The following is a 21,112-nucleotide window of genomic DNA, read 5'->3' on the forward strand; positions in this document are numbered from 1 at the left end:
GCGTCCATTGCTAGCCCATGTCGCACGACTTTGCACACCAGGTCAACGCGCAGCCATACTCGCCAGCGCCGCAGCACTTTCCACACCCAGGCATGGCCGATCCCAACATGCAGTCGCGACAGCAGACCGTCGCCGCCTATCCTTCACCGCACTCGTATCCCTCGCCCTCGATGCAATCCTCTTACACGTATCCCCCGCCCCAAGGCCAGCAGAGCAATGAAGGCGGCTACCGCAGCTCTCCCCAGGGCGCAAACATGTCGCTACCGCCCCTCAATCTGCCGCCAATTCGTGTGCAGGACGGCCAGCAACCGCAGGCGCAACAGCAGCCCCAGCAGCAACCCATGGGCTCGCCCCTCCCTCCGCCGCAACAGCAGCAGCAGCAACAGCACCAAATGCCCCAGTATTATGCTCACCCAGCGCATGCGCAGCCTGGCCCGCCCATGATGGCCAACATGGGTCCGCAGTTCAATTCCATGCGCTACCAGCTGCCGCCTCAGCCCGACCAGCGCGTTCTGTCTGGCGGTCGTCACAAGAAGGAGATCAAGCGCCGCACAAAGACGGGCTGTTTGACGTGTCGCAAACGTCGAATAAAGGTGAGTGAAAAGTCCATGGTACGCGGTCGACGACGCGACGCGAGAGGAGCTATTGCCTTGTCGCTTGCTTAACCGAGCGAGAAACCTTGGATCCTACCTCTTACCTCGATCGTCTAGCTGACCAAACTCCATAACAGTGTGACGAGGCGCATCCCATGTGCAGAAACTGTCAGAAAAGTAAACGTGAATGCTTGGGCTACGATCCCATTTTTAAGCAGCAATCCGGCCCAGCCCAGATACAACCTGCTCCCAATTCCGCGCCTGCTCCCCACGCCACAAGTGCTCCCCCCGCCCCTGCCCCGGCTTCAACCTACAGCCAGAGCCCCGTGCCCCAAGGCTACGCTCCTGCCTCGTCTGCCGGCTACGCCGCTGCCGCTCCTGCCACAAGTGGGGAACATCACCAGCCCAGCTTCCACGCCATTGATCCTGCACTTGCACAGGCAGACTCGGCTCTTCAGTCACAGCACTATAACGGTGTGCATGCCATGGATCCTGCTATGAGAGCTCCGGGCCCTGCATTCCCTCCACCCGGGCCGCCCATGAAAGGTTGGTGCACACACTCAAGTCACATATTTTTTTTATATTAACCCAATTATCCAGGCAAACGATTGACCATGTCGGAAACCTTTGCCATATGTAACCACAGCCCGCCAGACGTTCCTCAGCGTACTTCACCTGTACCCCGTGAAATCGACGAAGAGTTTACCCGCATCTTCGTCAACGACTATCTAGCAGGCCTCGACATGATTCTAGAAACCAATTGGTTCTCGACAAGCAGCAATGCACTCAATAGAGTCTTCTCAGATCGTAGCCTGCACGAAGAAGCCGCTTTCTTCACCGATACCATCAAGTACAAGACATCTGATGCCGACATGGGCGGCGTCTTTAGTCAAGAAGCTAGGCTGCTGTGGCACCTGCTCGGCACTTGCAAGCACAACACTCCATCCACTAACGGGTCGGTACCCGAAAGTGATGACCTCTTGTTACGAGAAGCTCGAGCCCGTTTCGACATCCTCGAAGCTCTTCTGACCAATCATAATCTCGACTCCAACCCCATCCGCCAGCTCACATACCCTGCTGGGCTCGACGATGAGAAGAGAATGGAGATCGATTTTTGGCAGCATCTGGGCGATTTCGTCCTGTACTCCGACGCTGACAATGCGCCCCCTGGTGCTGCTGATAACGCACTCGCCGTCCTCCGAGGAGTATTACGCATGCACGAGGTTCGTGACGCCATCTACTCGATTGCCGTTGCGCGTCACTATGGCAATCGCATTGGGGGCTTCCCCAACAGTCTACCTGCCCCATCGACACACCATCCTGACAGCGACCTAAGCAAGCTTACCATCGCCATGACGTTCATCAGCCACGAGAGTCGCGCCGCTACCCAACAGGTACTCGCACGTATCTGTGACATGGCCATGGTCTCGTGGAATGTCTCACGAATGCCATCAAATCATCAGCCCGGTGTTTTCCTACAATGACAGCAACATCTTGGATTAAGCTAGAGAGACACTTCAATGTCTCCAACTGTGACGGCCTTTGAGAGATGTTATTCTCGTTTACTACGAATTGCAAAGTCTGTTTTTTTGTTCCTCTTTGCATTTCCCGAGCGGGCGTTTTTTTCTTCTCGCCATGTGCTGACCCCAGCCAACGGCACTCTGCTATCGTTAACGATTTATACTCCCTGAGTCATACACCAACCCCCCTTTTGTTACGCTTTTGTTGTTCTTGCATTGGAGCTGGTGGTATCTACAGCATTTTTGGGGGGGCAGGCAGGCATCACAAGATATATACCCGGTTCAGATCGATCGTGTGCTGGTTTTATTTTGGTTTCCCGTTCCGCTTTTTCTCATGGTTGCCCTGTTATCAATGGGTATTACCCTAATCACTATACTTTTCAAATGGAGAGAGATACTGAAAGACGATATGTGTGTGCGTGTGTGTTTCCGTCTTACAGTAATTCATAAGGAGGTGGATAGGGGAATGTACGTGTGCGAGGTATCTAGCACCAAAGTACTGAATACAAAGACAGGGGAAAATTTCAATCGTTGCGCCTATTCTCGAAAAGTTGGAAAGCAGAGCTTGATGCTCATGTATGGAGTGACAAGTCGGGATCTCTTGATGTTTTTTTCACCATAAATTACACTGCATTGCAAATCTCGGAAATTAGGAAAACCAAACAGCTGAAATAAACGGGCGTGTTCGGCGTTGGGTTTGGCGTCGCTCGGCATGCTCATGTCATGTCACCCTACCTGCTCATTTTCCCTTTCCTCGTCACACGATACCGTTCGGCCTCCCCGCGGACACAAGCGGTAACGTCCCTTGCACCAGTGCTCTTAGGTGAAAACCTGTAATAAACCCATCCTCTTGGCCATGTCTATGACCGTGTGTCTATCTCTTGTTTCCTTCCTTGGCCGCATAGTGCGAACCAGGTCAAGCAGAAAGGTTCCTTAGACACCGGCAACTCACATACCATGTACATGTACCCCCATGCACCGTCTTTCCGTCGGAGAATTCCCAACCCCCCGGGTCCCATCCCTTCACCGTTCACTTCAAGCCCAACCTTACCACCGAACCACCGAACCACCGATGCCGGTGCTAATGCCGTGTCACTGTTACTACCTACCCACTTACACACACCGCACACGCAGCTTATCAAACGACACGGAACAAGCCCAAACACCGCCCGTTGCCTTGTAGTAGTATGACGCCTGCGCGTTTCGTAGTAGTCATGACGCCGATTTGTGTCGTGCGACCCATTTTCACACATACATACGCTACGTCGGAGAGACAGGACGAGAATAGTAGACGAGATGGGCGTGAGGGGTGCGTAGTACACGTGTTACGCACAACGGCGGGGATGCCGAGTGGCTCGGTTGCGAGGGGCGTGGTGGATGTGGGTGGAGGGGTGCGTGGTGGAAGGTGGCGGTTGTGCGAGTGTTTGAGGTTTTTGGTGGTGCAGGGAGAAAAGGGAAGGTTTTGCGAAGGTGGGTTGTGAGGTTTTATGTGGGTTGATTGAGTGCATGTGGGTATATGTGGGTATAGTGAGTTGGGGTTCAGAGAGCTGATAGAGAGTGTGTTACCGGGTTTGCGTACGTAGATCCATCTCCTTTGCGGATTTTGATTATCTCTTTTTGGTTTTGGGGTTTTGGTTTTATTGCTGCTGACGTGGACAATCGCTTAGGAGTTCTTTTGACGGATGGGGAATGACCTAGCTCAGTTCGATTTCATCATCATCTATCCACCCGTAGATTTTGTGTTACAACACAGAGTGAGGCGGTATCAGCCTCACTTTACTCGTACAATGTCCTAGTTCTTTGTCGATTGGAAATCCAAACGGGCACCTGCTCAAGATGTAAAGAATATCAAGCTTTTGTGCTGATGAGAGAATTTTACTGTATGAAATTTTCCAAGTCTAAGGGTTTTGCCCTACGTAAGTTCTGCCTTGCTTCATCATAATGGTTACCCATTCATTCCTTGCCCCCTACACGTCCCATATCCCTTCCATATTCACCACTGTTCACCATCCCCTAGCACCCTATGCAACAACACCCTGGCAAACTTGCTCTCCCCTGGACTCTTCGTACACCACGCAACCCAATTTCCCCTTCTTGAATCCCTCCACCCTCCCGCATCCCCCACAACCTCCTCTTTCAAATCACCCTCGCCCTCCGTGATAGGCCTACCCCGTCGATCAACTACAGTACATCCCCTCGTCCACTGTCCACTCGTCTCCACACGAATATCTTCTTTCTTGAACTTCCATGCTGGGTTAGTAGCGGAGAGCGCATACCATATAGTCAGTGGGTCGTGCAGTGCGAGACCCTGTTTTGTGGGGTCGACCTGCGGGTTCAAAGAAGCGTTTTTGGCAAAGGTGGAACCGAGGAAGAGGGAAGTCCATTCAGCTAGGGGACTGCCTTTGATGGGTTTGAGATTGATGTAGTCTTCATACATTGCTTTGGGGAGGATGTGTTGTTCTGTTGTGTCGAGAGGGAAGAGTTTGAGTTTGAGACGTTTGCTTAGTTTCTCAGGGTAAGGGAGTAGTTTGGCGGACTTTTGAGAGCTGGGGAGGGTTGGGGGCATGGTGAGATGCAGGTTTGCCGATGTGAGGGCAAATATACGGGCGCTGGCTATAGAGTCGGCGTAGGTATTGAACTCGGCGCCGGGGGTCATCTGGTTTCGATGGTTTAGTGAGGTACGTATGGGGGTGTTGGGTTGGGAAATTAGGTTGAAGGGTGTGATGGGGATGGAGAGGGTAGTGGGCGAGTAGATGAGGTGTAGGGGTGGTGGGGGTCGCTACGGAAAGCTTCAGACCGAGATGGATTGACGGAGACGGAGGGGAGGATTTAGCTTACGTTACCAGGCGCGTCAACAGCTCCACCCATCACAACAACCTCCTTGACCTTCAAGAAAGTTTCTGGGTCTTGTGCAGCCGCAATGGCAAGGTTCGTCAGAGGGCCAACTGCTACAATCGTTATCGTATCCGGCTCATTCTCCCTGAGCAAGTCAAGCATGACTTCATGCGCCGGTTTCAGCGAGGGTTCAAATAAGGAATGCTGCTCCTTGACCTTCTGAAGCGCCGCTGCTTCGTCCTCGGAAAGACTCTCCGGTGCGGGTTTGAATAAAGACTTCCAAGTTTCTTCCGGGGAAAGGTGCGGATGCTGACTTGATTAGCCACTGATACGCCTGAAGGATTCACTGGAATACATACACTATGATGTATACCTCCCAAACCATCAACACCATCTACAAGTTCTCAGCTTTAGCAGACAAAAAAGACCCTCTCTCTATACTTACGGAAGAAATCCGCCACCATCTTATGTTCAGCCAACGGCTCTTCAGCCCCAACGGCGACTATAATATCATCAGTAACAACATCTTCGAATCCCATAACCCTAGCTCACCAATTGGTTTCCTGGCACTCAATGTCTCAAATCCCTCTGGGCGATTATTCTCCTTCCGCCACGCCCTCTCCTTTTCAATATGATGGAAGAGAGTAACGACGTTCCTGAGGCAACTAAAGTCATACTTGTTAGCCCTGAAACTTTTGTAGTCAACGGAAAACTTACTTCTGAACCTCGACATTCCCAAACGTAAGCGACAACATCAGCACATCCAACTCCTCACTCTTTGCGGAAAACGCAAGTAACATTGCCAAAACATCATCCACGCCCTACCATCCAACCCCCTTAGTGTCAGTTACCAGTTTACCCCGCATGACGCACAACATCCAAACTCACCGGATCAGTATCGATGATAACTTTGGTGGGTGGCATGGTTCCCTAACTTGAGAATGGAAATAATTGTTTGATGGGTGTATTGTCGAGTGTCACTGGCTGAGTTTGTTGTAGATGTGTTGAGAGTATGCAGGCATGATTAGATAACTAGCGTGCGCCGTTCGTACCCGTGGACACCAAACCATACATGGCAGGTGTGGGCTCTAGAAACGCGGCGGAGCTCACCGACAATGGCTGATGGGGCAATCCAACTCCACTGTGGGTCCGCTTGCCTGCCCGCAAACATCAGGGGCAATGTAGCGATGATCCCACCAACATGATGGACCTATACGCAATCAACAATGTGTGTAAAGAAGATTTCTTGTTACTGGCGATTGAATCCAATCGCCGAATTTAATGACAACGCCCATGATTCCCATTCGTAGTCTACACATTGTCGTGCCACTTTGCTCTGAACCTGGCAAACCGCACTTTTGACCCCTCCGCCTACTCCCAAATGTTCTAAGCTGAGCAGCTATCCAATACAGGGCTACTGCTACTGGCACTGCCACATGTTGTTTCCCAAATAATATGATATGCGTTGTCGAATGTAGTGGGCCGTCCGAATCGAAACACGTGTCATGATGCGTGGACCCGTCCGTGTCTAGTAGACCTTCTTCTTCTCGTCGACGGAAAACTGTCCCGGGCCCATGTTGACCAGCAAGAGAAGACCACCGCTGGGAGTTTGTTAGTGATGTATGTGAATTGGAAGCACAGAGGGTACTTACACAATTGAGAGGATCTGGAAGAAGTCGTACTTCAAAAAGTCCTTGTGTGGGTGTTGTGGGTGCAACGTCCACCAATTGTTGACGTAGAGATTGAAGACGCTGAGGATAAGCACTAGCATGATGGCCGAGAACTTGGCCTTGAATCCAACCACAACCATGACGCAAGCAACGAGACCCAGCAGACTGGCAATGATTCTCCAGAAGCTCCAGTCGCCGCGGAAGACGAAGCCGACAAACAAGAAGATGAGCAGAACGCGTCCGGCGAGCTGGAAGTACATCTTCTTGTCCTTTTCGTCGAGCGTAGGGAGGCCGGCGGGGGCGAACTTCTTGCGGACCCACGAATCGGAAAGCACCATGAGCAGTCCGCCCATGACGGACAGGTTGCGCAGGAAAAAGTTGAGGTCAAAGACCAGACCGTATCCAATGCCCTGGAGCACAACGACAAACATGAGCATGCCGACGCAGTAGTCGGAGTATTTTCGGCCGATAACACCAGCCGAGCCGATGAGCATAAGAATGACATTGGTGATGAGGAACAAATGCGTGGCTCCGTTCCAGACTAAATCACGGCCTTGGTTAGCCATTGCTCTTGGATTGCATGTGAGGGGCATGGAGAAGCATACTGTGTCGGTAGTCGTGTAGATATGAGATTTGGTCGGACCATTGTGTAACTATGCGCAGAGCGTCTTCGAGAAAGGTTACGACGATTAGGAAGCGGCCGATTGCTGGAAGGTATCTTGGGCCTTGTTAGCCATGTCGTCTAGTCGTGCGGGCACGGCGGTAGCAATGGGCCCAGTTCACGTCGTACTCACGGCTTAATGGGGTCCGCGACAGTATCCAGCATGTCCTCAAGCTTGCTCGTCTGCGCCCTCAGTTGGTCCAACGGACTTGGATCATTCCTGCTATCGTCGTTGCGCCCCGAGTTGCCAAAGGGGCTCTGGTTGCCCAAGTGGTAGCCAGCTGTGCCGCGTATCTGCGCCATTGCTGGTGTGTAGTAGAGAAAGAGAGAGGGTGCGAGGCGAAGGTCTTGTAGGTTGACTGGGTTGTTGCTGCGAACAGGTGTCCTTCACGCGCTTGAGCTTCCGGCACGCAGATTATGTCAGCCACTAACCTATTGCGCGTTACTTTCGAGTCTCACTACACTTTTCTGTTGCAAGCTAATAAATTGCAGGGTGGAGTTTCTTTTCTGCTTCCGATGAAGGCTCGGCTCACTATATACTTATTATTACGCCGTGCGCGTGTCCCCAGGTCCATGGGGCCTCAGTAACTCGGTTCGCGCAACGTTTCCAACTACCTTTTCGAGGGCACTTTTCGTCTCTACCCTTGCCCGGCGTGTCTGGAAGTGAAGATCGGTACCATCCATTGCCGTACCATTCTTGAACTAGCCCACACTCGCCTTGGCACCAATACCCGGCGAGCGATCACTCGGTGGATCGCGATGTGAACACATGTAAGTATATTTGGAACCGGACATCCGACGGATACCCCCTTGGCGAAGCTTTTCCAGTCACCAAGCTTTGCATGTTATGTGTCATTTTTCATCATTTTCATCCCAATTGCCATGTGTATGTCAAATGTATTTTTCTACCCTCTAAGCCTCGACAGAGCCTTTCATCCAACGTCGATGGTAGTGTGGCTGGTTGTTTGATATAATAGTGAAGTACATGATCAGAATGCAAAGGAAGTGCCACACCAAGTCCAGACGCAACCCCATACACCAATGCTTTTCCATTACCTAGGAAAGCAAAGCAGACGAAGGAAGCACCTAATGCCTCAGCCATACCCCGCGCTCAACACGTAATTCCCACATAGTCATACCCGGTGTCCTTCCCCCACGAATAAAATACCACTCTGGCCAAAGTTGACGATTTGCTACACCGACGCCTGCGAGACCTCCTATATCAAATGCCCCCGAAATGACCGAAATTGGAAAAGGAACACAGCTGCGGGTCTTGGATGAGCACACATGTACCCAAGGTCATGAGCCCAGCTGCTGGCTTGGTGGAGCTTGAGAGCTTCACATGACGGCCCAATCGTCGACATCGTCGCCAGTGGTTGGCTTGAACTCCTCGGCGAGAATCTGGTAGCGAGAACTGGGATTCTTGTTCTCCCGGAGAGTCTCGGTCGGTCGAACTGGCTTGGCCGCCTGTGGTGCCTTGGTGACATTGATGTCCTCGCGCTCTTCCGCGAGTTCCTCGTTGACAGTCTTGCGCTTGGTCTTTCCACCCTTGGGGACAGTGGTCCAGGCGGAGTCCTCCATGGCAAGTCTGACCTGCTCTTCCTCAGAGGGTAGGCCGTTGTAGGTGGCAGGAGTCGCGGCCGTGCCGTTTGTGGGTGCGACCTTGGTAGGAGCAGGTGCAGGCTCGAAGGTGTCGAGAAGCTGGGGAGCGGCCTTGGGGGCCTGGACAGCGCCGCGAGAGGGGACCTCAGTCCAGGCGTTGGTGGCAGGGGCCTTGCTCTGACCAAGACCATTCTTGGCCGGCTCTCCACGAGCCTCACGAGCAACGCGTCGCTGCTTCTCCTCGAGAGCCTTGCGCGCCTTCTCTTCTTCCTCACGTGCAGCCTTGGCCTCCTCGACCTTCTTCCTGTTCTGGCGCTGCTTCTTCGTCTCCTGCGCAACTTCGGCCTTTTGTGTCTGGTTCTTGACGGAACGAGCTGGCTTCTCGGAAGGCTTGATGCTCATGACAGCGGGGGAGGCAGATCGCTCACCCAGCATGTCAGAGACGTCCTTGCCGCTCGGGGCCTTGTTGATGGCGGCCGCGGGAGGAGCGACCTTGGAGTCAGACTCATCTGCGCTGGAAACCGACTTGGAGGCTGCTTGCGACACGGCAGCCGCGGCCTTGTTACCGACGTCCTGAACGGTTGCCTTGGCCGACTTGCGAGGAGCCTTGGTCTTTGGCTTTTGGCTTTTGGGCTTGGTCTCGGTGTCCCAGTTGACCGCATCCTTGAGCGAGTTGGTCGTGGACTTGCCCGTCGTCGATCGTCCTCGCGCAACAGCGTTGTTGTTTTGGTGTACATAGTACCAGTAGGCTGCGGCCCCAATTGCCAGGAACATGGCCCAGCTCATCCAAGTCTCCATGTTGGCGGTGGGGGTGTGCAATGTTTCGAGCGATGTCACGGTAGTGGATACGTGGCTGCTATGCGCAGAAGTCTGCAACTGCGTGGCCAATGTCAATTCGGTGAAAACACAGAGTAGAGTGGGGATGAAATGGGAAGACTGAGTGAATGGTTGCAGCCAGGAGAAAGCCAACCCAGGGAAGAAGGCGGGTTGCAGACACTCAGGGAGGTCAAGCAAGGAAAGGGAGTCAAAAGGGGCTTACCAGTAATTGTCTTTGCCTTAGCCCGTGGTTTGTAAGGTCAAGGTTTGACGCGTCGCACCAGCTGCTCCGCTCAACGGTCCGGATGGCGTTGAGGAAGAGGCCAGGTAGAGGTGTTGAACCACTTCGGGAGCTACTCGGTCGTCGAGTGTAGCCACTGAATCGCGCACTTGACACCTGCGAGCGCCAATTTAGCCTGGGATGAGCTCACGTATTACACGCTCGTAGTGGCCTTGACACGACGTCGGAGCTAACAATGTGTGCTAAGGGACGAGGAATCAATTGCTCGAGGTTGCAAAGTGGAAGCACTCCATGTGATAGTGAGTTGGGGGAGTGTCCAGCTACTCCCCAAATTAGGACACCGCTAAGCAGGGGTCCACGGAGAGCCGCTGCATCACGTGCTTACTTGTAACTAAGTCTTGAGCGAGGGCACCGTGATAAGCCGGAAATAAGATATTACAGTCTCGCACTCACTATCCTACACCATAGGCTGCGCAGTCCCTCAACGCCTCGCTTCGCCTCCCCTCAATGGCTTGCACTCAAGCAGAAGCAAGAGCGACTCGAAAAGGACACGAAGCGTAAAGCGCCTGCGGAACGCTAACTCCGACACCCCCGACGGGGTCCGCCGTCTCTATGGTCGTATACGGCTTGGCGCGAAGCCTACACTGTCTGACGCCTGCATCATTGGCATGCCTTTGAAATTACCCATATCCTGGCCTCCCTCCCTTGTGCGACACTTTGACTTGGCGGATCGTTACAGATTTTAATGCTAATTGTCTAGGATACTACCATATGATTTCATCACCGTCGTGAACACATTTGCCACCAACGCCAGCAAAACAACACGAACAAAACCACCAAGAAACAATCGTAAACAGTAAGCGTATAGTACGTATCATGCTCTTCAACGAGCCCTCTTTCCAGCACAGCCTTCTTCTATATCCTCGGTTTTCCTCTTCCTCCCGCAAGCATCACTATGCAAACTCGAACTCCGACTCATTGGCGGCGTAGCAATAGTCGGCCCCGAATTCATCTTTTGTGCTTGTCTTGCGGCGGCTGCGGCAGCCGCTTGTGCTTGTGCTGCAGCCTGTTGCTGCTGTTGCGCCGCCTGATTCCTCTGCGCCATCTGCATCTGCCTTGCGATATCTCCCAATCCCGGGCCAACAATATTTCTGTCCCCAATAATCGTCGCGCCACAGTTGACGGTAATGTTGATACTGGGGTACATTTTCACGCCTCTCATCTCTGTCCGTGATGTGGCTAGAACCCGCGCTGTGGGAGATGGAGGTGTTAACGGGCGTCCAGTACCGTCAGAGGGTGCTTTGTTGGGATCGCCAGTGAGTATGGTGCTGATTAGATTTGCCACACGCATGCTATCCATTTGCGCAATGGATACTATGTTTCCATGGCCGCGAATTTGTGTTGCGGCGTTGATGGTGACTTCGGGTGTGTCTTCGTCGTCTTTGTCATCATCCTCTTCCATGTGGTCGTATGGATTTCTGAGATTTGGGATCGGCATGCTGGGGTCTACTACCATGTGGTAGGCTGGTGGTGGTGGCATGTGTTCCGAAGCAGATGTGTTTGATGTCGATGGCCCGTCTTCTGATGTTGATGAAACAGAAAGAGTGGTATCTTTTGCACTTTCTGGACCAGACTTATAGAAGGGTTCCATGGTCTATATGCACGCCCGTGGAAAACCTCGATTCGGAATCTGGTGGTGTTCTTGTGGTGTACACTGATCGTGTGTAGTGTGGCGTGATGTTGGTGTGACCTAGTAGGTGGAGATCATGCGAGTCGAGGATGGCAGCAGGTGGTGGTTAAATGCTCTCCCGAGAAGTTGCGCAACCGCGAAGAAGAACAGGAAGGTGTGTTCCGGTATATGGTCGTTGGTATAGTAATGGACAGACAATGGAGCTGATGGATGCCTTCAGTACATGTTTCTACATAAGTATACATTCAATGTTAGCGTCAAGGTCTACAAGATAACTTGAGCAACATTCACTTACAACACAAATAATCCAACACACTCAATATATGACTTGTGCAAACCTCACCCACCCCGTGCCAGCGGCAAGAAGGGCCGTCATATATACTGGATCCACCCCAGTCCTGCCGCCTATTCACAGCATGCTGAAACACGCAACACAATAGCAAGGCCAACACTCAAGCGCCCCATGCACAACATACCGCCCAAATGCATCATCACTGCACGACCATGGGCAGAACCCATACACTTTGCTATTGTGTACCCTCGCTCAATAAATTCGCGCTAACCCTCTTAGGATCATGCTACGCCACAATCCCCGATGCTATTGTCGCCCGCACCCATCGCCTTACTTCAAACTTGCCTATTAACTCGCACACAAGCGTCCTTTCCTGAATCAGATCCACTCCCCTCCCTGCAGATCCAACTTCACAAATTTCTTGGTAAACTACCAAGCTTGGTACCCGTACAGAGCCAGCCAATAGCGCTGCTACATGATGCATTTGCCATTGTGGCACAAGGTTGGGTAGATACTCCGATGCCAATGCGTGGCCACTCCTGGTGGGTGTACACGTATGCAACTGTAAGAGTCATTGAATACGGACAATAGAAAGGAAATAGGCGCAAGGCGCATTCTTGAGCGGGTATATACCGTTGCGGCGGTCGAGGGTATACGCCGCGTGCATCTGCCGTTGAAGGGGCGCGGTGCATACTCAGACGGGTTATTTGGCTGTTTGCCGTGGATAACTGGTGCATTTGTGGGGCGCGCCGACGGTACAAATGGCGGGTTTGGTTGGGGGATGGTTGAGAATACTTTGGGTGCACAATAGAAACCCGTCGCGCGCACGAACAATAGCATGTGGTGGGTAATGTGGGACACTACAATGTGCACTATATTTTCCGGCCTACCAACGGGGAAAACCTTCCGTAAAGACTGTCTAGACAGCCACCATGGCAATGCTTGTGATTAATGTTCATCCGGTTAGAGCTGCGCTTGCCGCTTCCGAAGCCAACTACATGCACTTCTTACGATAACGCCTAGGAAAGCCTATTTCTTACTCCTGTTAAGCCGGCAAAGTCCTCCGCTTCTCCCCAGAATCCAGGTTCACAAAGCTGGTCTCCTGGCATGACTGGTGGAGAGCTTGCAAGTTGGAGACACTAAGAATACAACTAAGAAGGGAGAACAATAAGAGCTCAGATATCCTGCTGATCATCTCTGCAAGACGCAGATCTGCGGCAGACCAACACGGCAGACGGTGTCTAGGCAGCTGATGTGATAGAAGGAAGCCACGCCGCAGTTTGTTCGCCGAACACTCTGACATGAAACCGCGGGCCTACAAATCAAGATACAGTAATCGTCCTTCATCCGCCTAGATGGGTGTCACAGCCCAAACCGCAGTCCTGATAGAAGGACTATAGTAGGTATTTTATAGGGTTACCAATAGACAACACGATACCAAGCCCAAGACGCCACGCTACTAAAATGCGACAAATATGGAAAAGCCGACAAGTTTTCTGGTTAACGGGTTGTTTACCGATATCATAGTCAGGCTTTTAGCATAGGACACCCCTCCTTACCGCTGTGACCGATATGGCTGCTGAACTTCATGAAGCGGTCGTTCGCTGTAAAACAAGTTTTCAGACCAAGGCGGGAGTTTCTTGTCGCGTTCATAGAGGTATCCACAGTTGTTGCATAGGGTACGCGGTCCCTTTGGTCCATCGCGGACAGCCCACACGGCAGTTCCCCACACCCAACAGTGTGCGCATCTCCACGTTTGCCGTTCTCTGTAACATGATTGTCAATATTAATTCTCTCATATTTGAAATAAGTATTGGTACGTACCCTTCTTGTAGACCACCATCCTGTCCACCATAGCCTGAGCCCCCTCCAGCTCCAGGCGTGCCCCGTCCGACAGGGCTCAAACTCCTAAACCTCCTCTTCTTCTTGCTGCGCTCGCCGCGTCCCATGTTTTCTTGTCCCTCAATGTTGTTGAAGAATTCGTTGGCTGGGGCGCCCGTCATATTTGTGGTCGAGGAGAAGCGCGCTGTTTCTCTCCGTAATCTGCGGATTTGCCTCTCGCGGTCACCTTCGCGCTTCTCAATCTCCTCGGGTGATAAGATCTCAACTTTCGGTTCCCATTCATCGCACAAGTGCTCTTGGTCGTATCTCCAGCCCGCGCCGATTGTGGGCTCAACAGCGTCGTTGTCAATCTCCCCATCACCCACTAACCCGCCATTTTCACAAGCCTCCTTCTTGAGTCGCAATACTGCTTCGTAAATGCTATGTGTCATGGCGTTAACCCATTCCCCTGAAAGTCCGAGATCTGCGCAGGTAGTTTTGGCAAACATTTCCGCAAAACCCGGTGGATGCAGGAGTGACCATTCGAACTTGTCCGTGTATAACCGGTTCATAAGGTTGATGTTGAGAGTGACAATACACCGGTAGGTGTCATCTGGATTGTGGAGCTCCTCGGATGGCAGTGCGGTGGCAGCCGCGCTGATGCCATTCGGTATGCCTACAGGTGTTTGCGCACCCTCTGTGTGCGATGCGCCGTTTGTCACAGGGGTGGAAACTCCATTAGTGGCGGGAACGACGGGTGTAGAAGTGCCGTCTCGACTTCTTTCGGGTAGTGTGACTTTGGCACCTGTTGCTTGGATACTCTGGACACCTTGTACAGCAGGCGATGCTGTAGAATGGAAGAGGGGGTGCAGCGCAACTCCAGCATACTCCTCTAGCTGCTGCCGGATTTGGTTTGCAATCTGTGAAATGATCATTGGTTTGCGTTCAGTCGGAAGATCCAGCTCGTCGACGAATTGTTTCGCAAATTGATCAGGCGTGGTCAAGGCCTCGTGGAGGTTCCAGAGGAAAGAATCCTTCAATCTGTAAGCTGGCGTGACATCCGGCTGCTTGTATGCGGGCAAGTTCTCGTTGATGCCAAAATCCCGAGCATTGGAGGGCGTTGGTAGCGGGGCTTCTGGACGGAAAGACTGTATGTCCATGTCTATTCGAATCGGAATCAATGTGACTGGCAGAACCGACTGCGTCTGGACTTGTTTTTCCGTACTACAAAATGTCAGCCTCTTCTTCTCTTGACCAAATCGTGCCAGTTGCCACTCACAGGTTACGCTTCGGTCTGCCCATCCAGTCCCGCCATATCCCCTGCGTGTCGATAGGCGCAGTGAGCTCTTCGCCTAGAGCTGCTATTTGCGCTTGTTGGTCCACGCTTGACGGGTCGGCCTTTTGTACACTGCGCAGGCCCGTTGCTCGCCGTGGACGGTCACTATCTTCGAAATCATCGTCATCGTAGGCATCTTCTGCATAACTGAGGACAGCAGTGCCTCGCTTCGTCACGCGCGGCGCAGGGAGCGTATTCGAGGGCGGGACGATGGGCGATATGAGTGAATTCCCGTGGCTACGTAGGCGCGGCGCATAACTAGACATGAATGCCTGCGGCGGCGCCGTCTTTCCCGTGGTCGTAAACATGGCTGTTAACACGCGCGATGAGTCGTGTAGGAAATGTAAGGAAGCTCAGCAGAGCTCGCGAACACCGGACGCGTCGCAATCCTTATAAGGGCGAAATGTGGACCGACAGAGGCGCAAAGTTTGGTGAGATGTATGTCAATTCGCAATACTGCCCGGGCTATTAGTGACAGTGAAAGTCCGTTCGAACGGCAAATGCTCGTGCGCGTTCCTGTAAAGTGATGGGATGCTTTCGCGGTTGCGATGCAGCTAAAATTGCCAAGAACCGCTAATCTGGAATAACGCTAGGGTGATATCCCCCCTTCACCCACTTCACGATGCGCTTTACATTTTATTTCCACGACTGCCTGGTCATTAGCGAATAGGTGCATAAAAGCAGCGAGTACAGGAAACACTTATTAGCCTCGCAAAACACGGTGTATGACAAGGCGCAAAATGAACTCAGCCTACGCAAATCAACTTATCGCACGCTCACTGACAAGAGATCGGGTAACTTTACATCATATAGGGTCTCAATTCCTCCTCCCGTTTCATACAGTCTCACTCTTCCATTGTTAGTCATTCTGCCAAGTCATCGACGTCTCATGCTGTTCACTCGGTGTGTTGTTCACTCATGTGCTGTTCACTCACTATCCCGTCACGTCACCAGTCGCACCATAACTGATATTCAAATGTGAATAGAAAGCGAGACTTATCACGCCGGCTCTTCGTAATAACACAAGTGCACTCGGGTCTCTGTCCGGGGCCCGTAGAGATCTTGCTATCGCAGATTCACGCAATCACACAATGGTACCCCGCGCTCATTGGCCACAGGGCTACAATACTATTGTCTAACTGTCACTCACCTTCACTCCGTAACAAATTCTTCACCCTTTGTCTCATTGTACAGGCTGTTGTGACACAACACCTCTCGAGGGCTATTGTATTATAGCTTCACAGCGCCCTTCCTAGGCCTTACGACTACTAAAGCCTCTACTCTATTCTCCCCTACCAAACTCATACCTTCCTTTCTCCATCAGATTTGCAACGTTATTCCACACTTCAACACACATTTCAACATGTTCAACAAGTCCACTCTTTTCGCCGCCATGCTGGCCATGGCACCTTTTTCCGCCAACGCTCACATGATTATGGCGAGCCCCGTTCCTTACGGCCATCCCAACAACTCTCCTCTCGATGCATCGGGCTCCGACTATCCTTGCAAAGCAGGGCCTTACACCATTGTCACTATGAACGACTGGAAAGTAGGATCGACACAGAAGCTGTTCTTTACAGGCACTGCTGTCCATGGCGGCGGTAGCTGCCAAGTCAGCGTCACGAAAGACAAGGAACCCACCAAGGACTCCAAGTTCAAGGTCATCTACTCCATCGAAGGTGGCTGCCCTGCCAATTTCCCTGCTAATTATCCTGAGGGCGGCCCTAACTACGACGGCTATTTCCCTTTTACTGTGCCACCTGAGCTCCCCAACGGACAAATGACGATGGCTTGGACGTGGATGAACAAGGTTGGTAATCGGGAATTCTACATGAACTGCGCGCCCATCACCGTTTCAGGAGGAGCTACCGACACGAAGGCCTTCGATGCACTCCCCGATATGGTTGTCGCCAACATCAACGTGCCAGCTGCCGGTACTTGCAAGACAAAGGAGACTTTCGACTACACATTTGCCAACCCGGGAAAGTACAAGACTTCGACCGGTTTTGGGCCTTGGATGGATCCTTGCAGCACTGGTGATAAGTCGACGGCTCCTACTCCCAGTGGTGGCGGTGGTGCAGTCAATGCAGGAAATCCTGTTCCCGATGCCGCGCCTGCTGCTGGATCTGGATCTGGAGCGGAACCTCCCGTATCTGGGGCTCCTGTTGCTGGTGTACCCGCGGCTCCAGCATCGTCCGCAGTTCCAGTATCTTCTGCAGCCCCAGTGGCTTCTGCGCCTGCACCCAACACCACACTCCGTACTATCGCAACCGTCCCTAAACCTCCTTACCCCGCAAACAACACCTCAGCACCTGCACCCACCGGCCAACTCCCCACTGCTTCTGCTCCTGCTCCAGTCCCCACTGGCGCAGCACCCGGCGGTAACGGTACCCCTTGTCCTACCAATGGCGCAATCATCTGCTCGCTCGATGGTACGCAATTCGGCATCTGCAATTTCGGCAAGGCTCTCATGATGTCTGTGGCTACTGGGACCAAGTGTGTGAATGGAGCCATTGCGCGCCGTGACGCTTTGTATAGCCATCGCAACATGCGAACTGCCATTTGAGTCGGGGTATGAGGCTGCTGAGGCTGGTCTCTGGCATTTATGGTTTCCCGACAGCGAGGATGCGTGATGCAGAGTTTGATTTTGAGTTTTGTCACTGTTTATACGACGCGATCACCAGCGATCACCATGCTTTGAGTATGCGAGCATAGCGTAGCATATTAAATCAAAAGTTGTTTCATGTAACTGAAATTTGTTGGCCTATTGTGTTGTGCTGTGATGTCTGTGGTGTTCATAAACCATGTCTTGAATGACATCCGTTATGGTACGTTGCATTGTAGGATAGATCGTTTGTCTCTTACCACTACAGCACAAGACAGATCGACCGATGTCTGAGACCATCGCTTCTTCCTTCTCACTTGCTTTAGTCACACGTGCACTAGATCATTCTGTACAACACCACATCATCTCCTATGAAATCAAATCCCTCTTTATAGCAACTCTTGTATCTTTACCCTCCAACTATTACAATCTCCTTGGTCCCCCACTACTCCTAAAGAGTCCCCACCCCACCACCACAGCTGCCGCCCCTAACAGCACCCAATGCGGCACAAAAACACCGTCTTTCTCAATATGCATATTATACCCTCTCGCCTTCTCCGCATACGCCTTCTTTCTCGCCTCAACCTTTTCCCTATCCACAACCCCCTTCTTCTCCAACAGTACCTTTTCAGACACCCCACCCCTCTCCCCCCTCTTTCTCTCCAATTCTCTCAACCACTCCTGCACAAGCTCATCCTCCTCGCCGCTCAAGTCTACAAAGGGCTGATCTTTAAAGGATATAAGACCTTGATCTAGCGGAGATGCAATATTAAGACCACCCACCACCCCCTCCCTGCTTTTCCTCCTCTTTTGACTAACAACAGCACCAGTCTCATCAACTTCGTCCTCGCTGAGCGGCAACCACTCCCTCAACTTCTCCACCGGCAAACTGCGAAAAACAAGACACATCAGCATCTCCAGCACATTCATCGTCAGTACCACCTCCTCCATACCCATGGGCACAAAACACAAGACCGCAAAAACATTCCACGCACTCCTCTCTAGCCCAAAATAATGCAAGCCCCCATTGTCTCGCCTGTACCTGAAATTCAAATGCTGGCCAACTCTCTGCCGTAAACACATCGTTTGGCCAACATACACTCGTAAGCGCTTGTCTAGGCCTAAGATTCCGTTGAGATAGATGGCTCGGCCTTCATAGCGTAGGTCGCCTGGGTAGGGCGAGATTTGCTTTAGAGCGTCCAGGGACCAGAGGGGCGTGGAGAGGAATGTCCAGACGGGGGCCCGTATGAGGGATAGGAGCGTGGTTGTTAGGGTGGGGATGGTGTGGTGGGTTATCCATGGGGAATAGTGCTTGTGGTAGGGGCAAGTAGGTGATTGAAGTGTGGTAAGGAGGTGAGTTAGGATGGCGTGGGTTTCGAGGTAGGCTGGGGATTGAGACTGAGACTGAGATTGAGGTTGGGGTTGGGGTTGGGGTTGGGTGGTCATTGTTGGTGGTCGTTGGCCAGAGAGGTCTTGATGGGATAGTGCTGATGTCGAGCTGGCAACTGAAACTGTGGCCATTTTGTATGTCTAGTAGTTCCGGGTTGTAAATGCAGGATACTGCACGTTGTTAGGCAGCGGACCCGTATAGGATTAGCGCCGAGGCAGCAAGACGCCGGCGGGAAGGCGTCGTAATGCTATGTTGATATTACATGTGCGGTCAGATAATGAATAATGAAACCATTAGAAGGTGAAAACATTGTTCAGCAAATGATTCTTACTACGCGGTGTTGATGGGACGAGATTTAGCAGTGAGGCGATTAAGGCTGACCAATTTGCTTGCCTCATCAGGTAATGCAACGAGAAGTGTCGATTACGGCGCGTCATGGGCACCATGAGGTCTATGACTTTGGCGCACTTTTTCGCCTCTAGAAAACCGTTCCAACCAACACCAGCTAGCGTCATCACACAACCCGGGCAGTAGCCTAGATCACGGGAGCACACAACGATAGCACTGCACAGTTGCCAGGCCTCATTCAAGTAGCGGTGAGATTCTTGTAGACCTATCGCATTCAACAAAACGGATGCACGGTCTAATGTAATAGGCTTCTTTGCTTGCGCTGAGCTATGGATATTGTAGACTGTTTTCTGTCTCATCGTGGACTCCTTTTACTCCTTTTGGACACAGCCAGCCGCGTTCATGCCCCCGTCTTACCCCAATAGACGACCACTACCGATTAACCTAGGCCTGTTGCTGTCGCTTCCCAGATCAGTCCTTCAGCGAACGGATTACCAGTTGTGCGTTGTTATGCAGGAACATCTTGCCAGTATTTCCTTTTATATCCAAAACATGGATGTACTACTCCTCAATCGTCTTGACGCACTCCCATCCACCGCTCAGCCTCTCCTTCCATAGGCTGACCCTGTTGTCGCCGGTGCTGACTGCTAGAACGTTGCCGCTCAAGCTCCAACTCACGCGCCAAGCAGCAGCATCGACGTCCAACTTGGTGCGCTTCCACTCTCCGCGTAAATCCGAAGAGGTCCAGATGATGACAGTCTTGTCCTGGGATGCGGAGGCAATGTATGACTTGGAAAGGACGGTAGGTGACCATGCAACGTCGCGCACCCAGTCCAAGTGACCGCCAGGTAGTATCTGCACGTTCTGCCAGTTGCCAGCCTCGGCGCTAAACTCCCAGATCTTGACCTGGCAATCGCTTCCACCTGTAACCAATCGTCGCGCAGCAACTGTCTGATTCCCACTCGCGCCAACAACCTGTCCTGGTGCAACAGCAGGAGCCCACGAGACACTATTCACGCCGCTACCATGAGCATGGAAAATCTGATGTGTCCAGTTGTTGTCCTTGAATTCGAGTACCGAGACATTGCCGTCGGTCGATGCGCAAGCGAGAAGGCAACCGGCTTCGTGGGGTGCCCAGGCGACGAGATTGACGGATGCCGTGTGTAGAGCGACGTCGTAGATCTTCTGCCAGCTGTTGGACTGCTCGCGCCAAATGAGGACTTTGCCGTCGTAGGAAGAGGAAGCGAGAATGTTGCCGTACTTGGGGTGTGCCCATGCTACGCTCCAGACGGCACCTTCGTGTCTGTCAACCCGTCAATGCAAGTCCTAGTGTACTCTAACGCCGCAAGGCCCCAGGTGTCATTCTGAACTGCCTATCCTAGCCATGTACGTACCCTTTGAGAGTCTCCACCAGTGTGTGCTTGTCGGCTTCGACTTCAAAGATCTTGATGGACTTGTCCGAAGAACATGTTGCTAGTCGCCTGCCATAGTAGTCCAGGACAGCATCGTGCTGGAGCTCGTTAGCCTGGATGGAGAACAGGTCGGTGCCAGGTAAAGCTGCCATTGCGCCAGCAGGTGTGGGGTTTGGGGTACGAATGTGGGCTTGGGTAGTGATGGAATGAGACGGGTGTGTGTCGACGTACTATCATGTCATCATGGCCAGAGTTCGCTATAACGTTCGCCTGGAATGCG

General features: G+C 52.3%; 10 protein-coding genes across 10 annotated transcripts; 2 read left to right on the forward strand and 8 right to left on the reverse strand.

Moving 5' to 3' along the window:
* Window positions 1-17: 17 nt before the first annotated feature.
* Window positions 18-2,077, forward strand: PtrM4_010050 (C6 finger domain protein; the record flags this gene model as incomplete). The annotated part of the gene is made up of 3 exons (XM_001930965.1): window positions 18-593; window positions 731-1,139; window positions 1,194-2,077. The coding sequence occupies 3 exons, from the start codon at window positions 18-20 to the stop codon at window positions 2,075-2,077; spliced, it is 1,869 nt and encodes a 622-aa protein (XP_001931000.1).
* A 2,213-nt stretch (window positions 2,078-4,290) lies between these two features.
* On the reverse strand, window positions 4,291-5,110 carry PtrM4_010060 (uncharacterized protein; the record flags this gene model as incomplete). The annotated part of the gene is made up of 3 exons (XM_066102959.1): window positions 4,291-4,294; window positions 4,390-4,892; window positions 4,952-5,110. The coding sequence occupies 3 exons, from the start codon at window positions 5,108-5,110 to the stop codon at window positions 4,291-4,293; spliced, it is 666 nt and encodes a 221-aa protein (XP_065965161.1).
* Window positions 5,111-5,358: 248 nt separating this feature from the next.
* On the reverse strand, window positions 5,359-5,748 carry PtrM4_010070 (uncharacterized protein; the record flags this gene model as incomplete). Its single annotated transcript, XM_066102960.1, has 3 exons — window positions 5,359-5,450; window positions 5,501-5,613; window positions 5,666-5,748. The coding sequence occupies 3 exons, from the start codon at window positions 5,746-5,748 to the stop codon at window positions 5,359-5,361; spliced, it is 288 nt and encodes a 95-aa protein (XP_065965162.1).
* Window positions 5,749-6,476: 728 nt separating this feature from the next.
* Window positions 6,477-7,582, reverse strand: PtrM4_010080 (SURF4 multi-domain protein; the record flags this gene model as incomplete). The annotated part of the gene is made up of 4 exons (XM_001930967.2): window positions 6,477-6,549; window positions 6,601-7,159; window positions 7,224-7,336; window positions 7,413-7,582. 4 exons carry the CDS (start codon window positions 7,580-7,582, stop codon window positions 6,477-6,479), a joined length of 915 nt encoding a protein of 304 aa, XP_001931002.1.
* Window positions 7,583-8,617: 1,035 nt separating this feature from the next.
* Window positions 8,618-9,679, reverse strand: PtrM4_010090 (Tymo-45kd-70kd multi-domain protein; the record flags this gene model as incomplete). Its single annotated transcript, XM_001930968.2, has 1 exon — window positions 8,618-9,679. The coding sequence occupies one exon, from the start codon at window positions 9,677-9,679 to the stop codon at window positions 8,618-8,620; it is 1,062 nt and encodes a 353-aa protein (XP_001931003.1).
* A 1,477-nt stretch (window positions 9,680-11,156) lies between these two features.
* PtrM4_010100 (uncharacterized protein) lies at window positions 11,157-11,436 on the reverse strand (the record flags this gene model as incomplete). Its single annotated transcript, XM_066102961.1, has 2 exons — window positions 11,157-11,160; window positions 11,213-11,436. 2 exons carry the CDS (start codon window positions 11,434-11,436, stop codon window positions 11,157-11,159), a joined length of 228 nt encoding a protein of 75 aa, XP_065965163.1.
* A 2,039-nt stretch (window positions 11,437-13,475) lies between these two features.
* PtrM4_010110 (SNF5 multi-domain protein) lies at window positions 13,476-15,385 on the reverse strand (the record flags this gene model as incomplete). The annotated part of the gene is made up of 3 exons (XM_001930970.1): window positions 13,476-13,686; window positions 13,745-14,965; window positions 15,021-15,385. The coding sequence occupies 3 exons, from the start codon at window positions 15,383-15,385 to the stop codon at window positions 13,476-13,478; spliced, it is 1,797 nt and encodes a 598-aa protein (XP_001931005.1).
* A 1,055-nt stretch (window positions 15,386-16,440) lies between these two features.
* On the forward strand, window positions 16,441-17,643 carry PtrM4_010120 (FAP multi-domain protein; the record flags this gene model as incomplete). Its single annotated transcript, XM_001930971.1, has 1 exon — window positions 16,441-17,643. The coding sequence occupies one exon, from the start codon at window positions 16,441-16,443 to the stop codon at window positions 17,641-17,643; it is 1,203 nt and encodes a 400-aa protein (XP_001931006.1).
* Window positions 17,644-18,127: 484 nt separating this feature from the next.
* On the reverse strand, window positions 18,128-18,639 carry PtrM4_010130 (Atrophin-1 multi-domain protein; the record flags this gene model as incomplete). Its single annotated transcript, XM_066102962.1, has 2 exons — window positions 18,128-18,133; window positions 18,181-18,639. The coding sequence occupies 2 exons, from the start codon at window positions 18,637-18,639 to the stop codon at window positions 18,128-18,130; spliced, it is 465 nt and encodes a 154-aa protein (XP_065965164.1).
* A 1,342-nt stretch (window positions 18,640-19,981) lies between these two features.
* On the reverse strand, window positions 19,982-20,984 carry PtrM4_010140 (WD40 repeat protein; the record flags this gene model as incomplete). The annotated part of the gene is made up of 2 exons (XM_001930973.2): window positions 19,982-20,723; window positions 20,815-20,984. The coding sequence occupies 2 exons, from the start codon at window positions 20,982-20,984 to the stop codon at window positions 19,982-19,984; spliced, it is 912 nt and encodes a 303-aa protein (XP_001931008.1).
* Window positions 20,985-21,112: the final 128 nt, after the last annotated feature.

This window comes from Pyrenophora tritici-repentis, chromosome 1 (assembly GCF_003171515.1).
Source record: "Pyrenophora tritici-repentis strain M4 chromosome 1, whole genome shotgun sequence".
Taxonomy (NCBI): Eukaryota; Fungi; Ascomycota; class Dothideomycetes; order Pleosporales; family Pleosporaceae; genus Pyrenophora; species Pyrenophora tritici-repentis.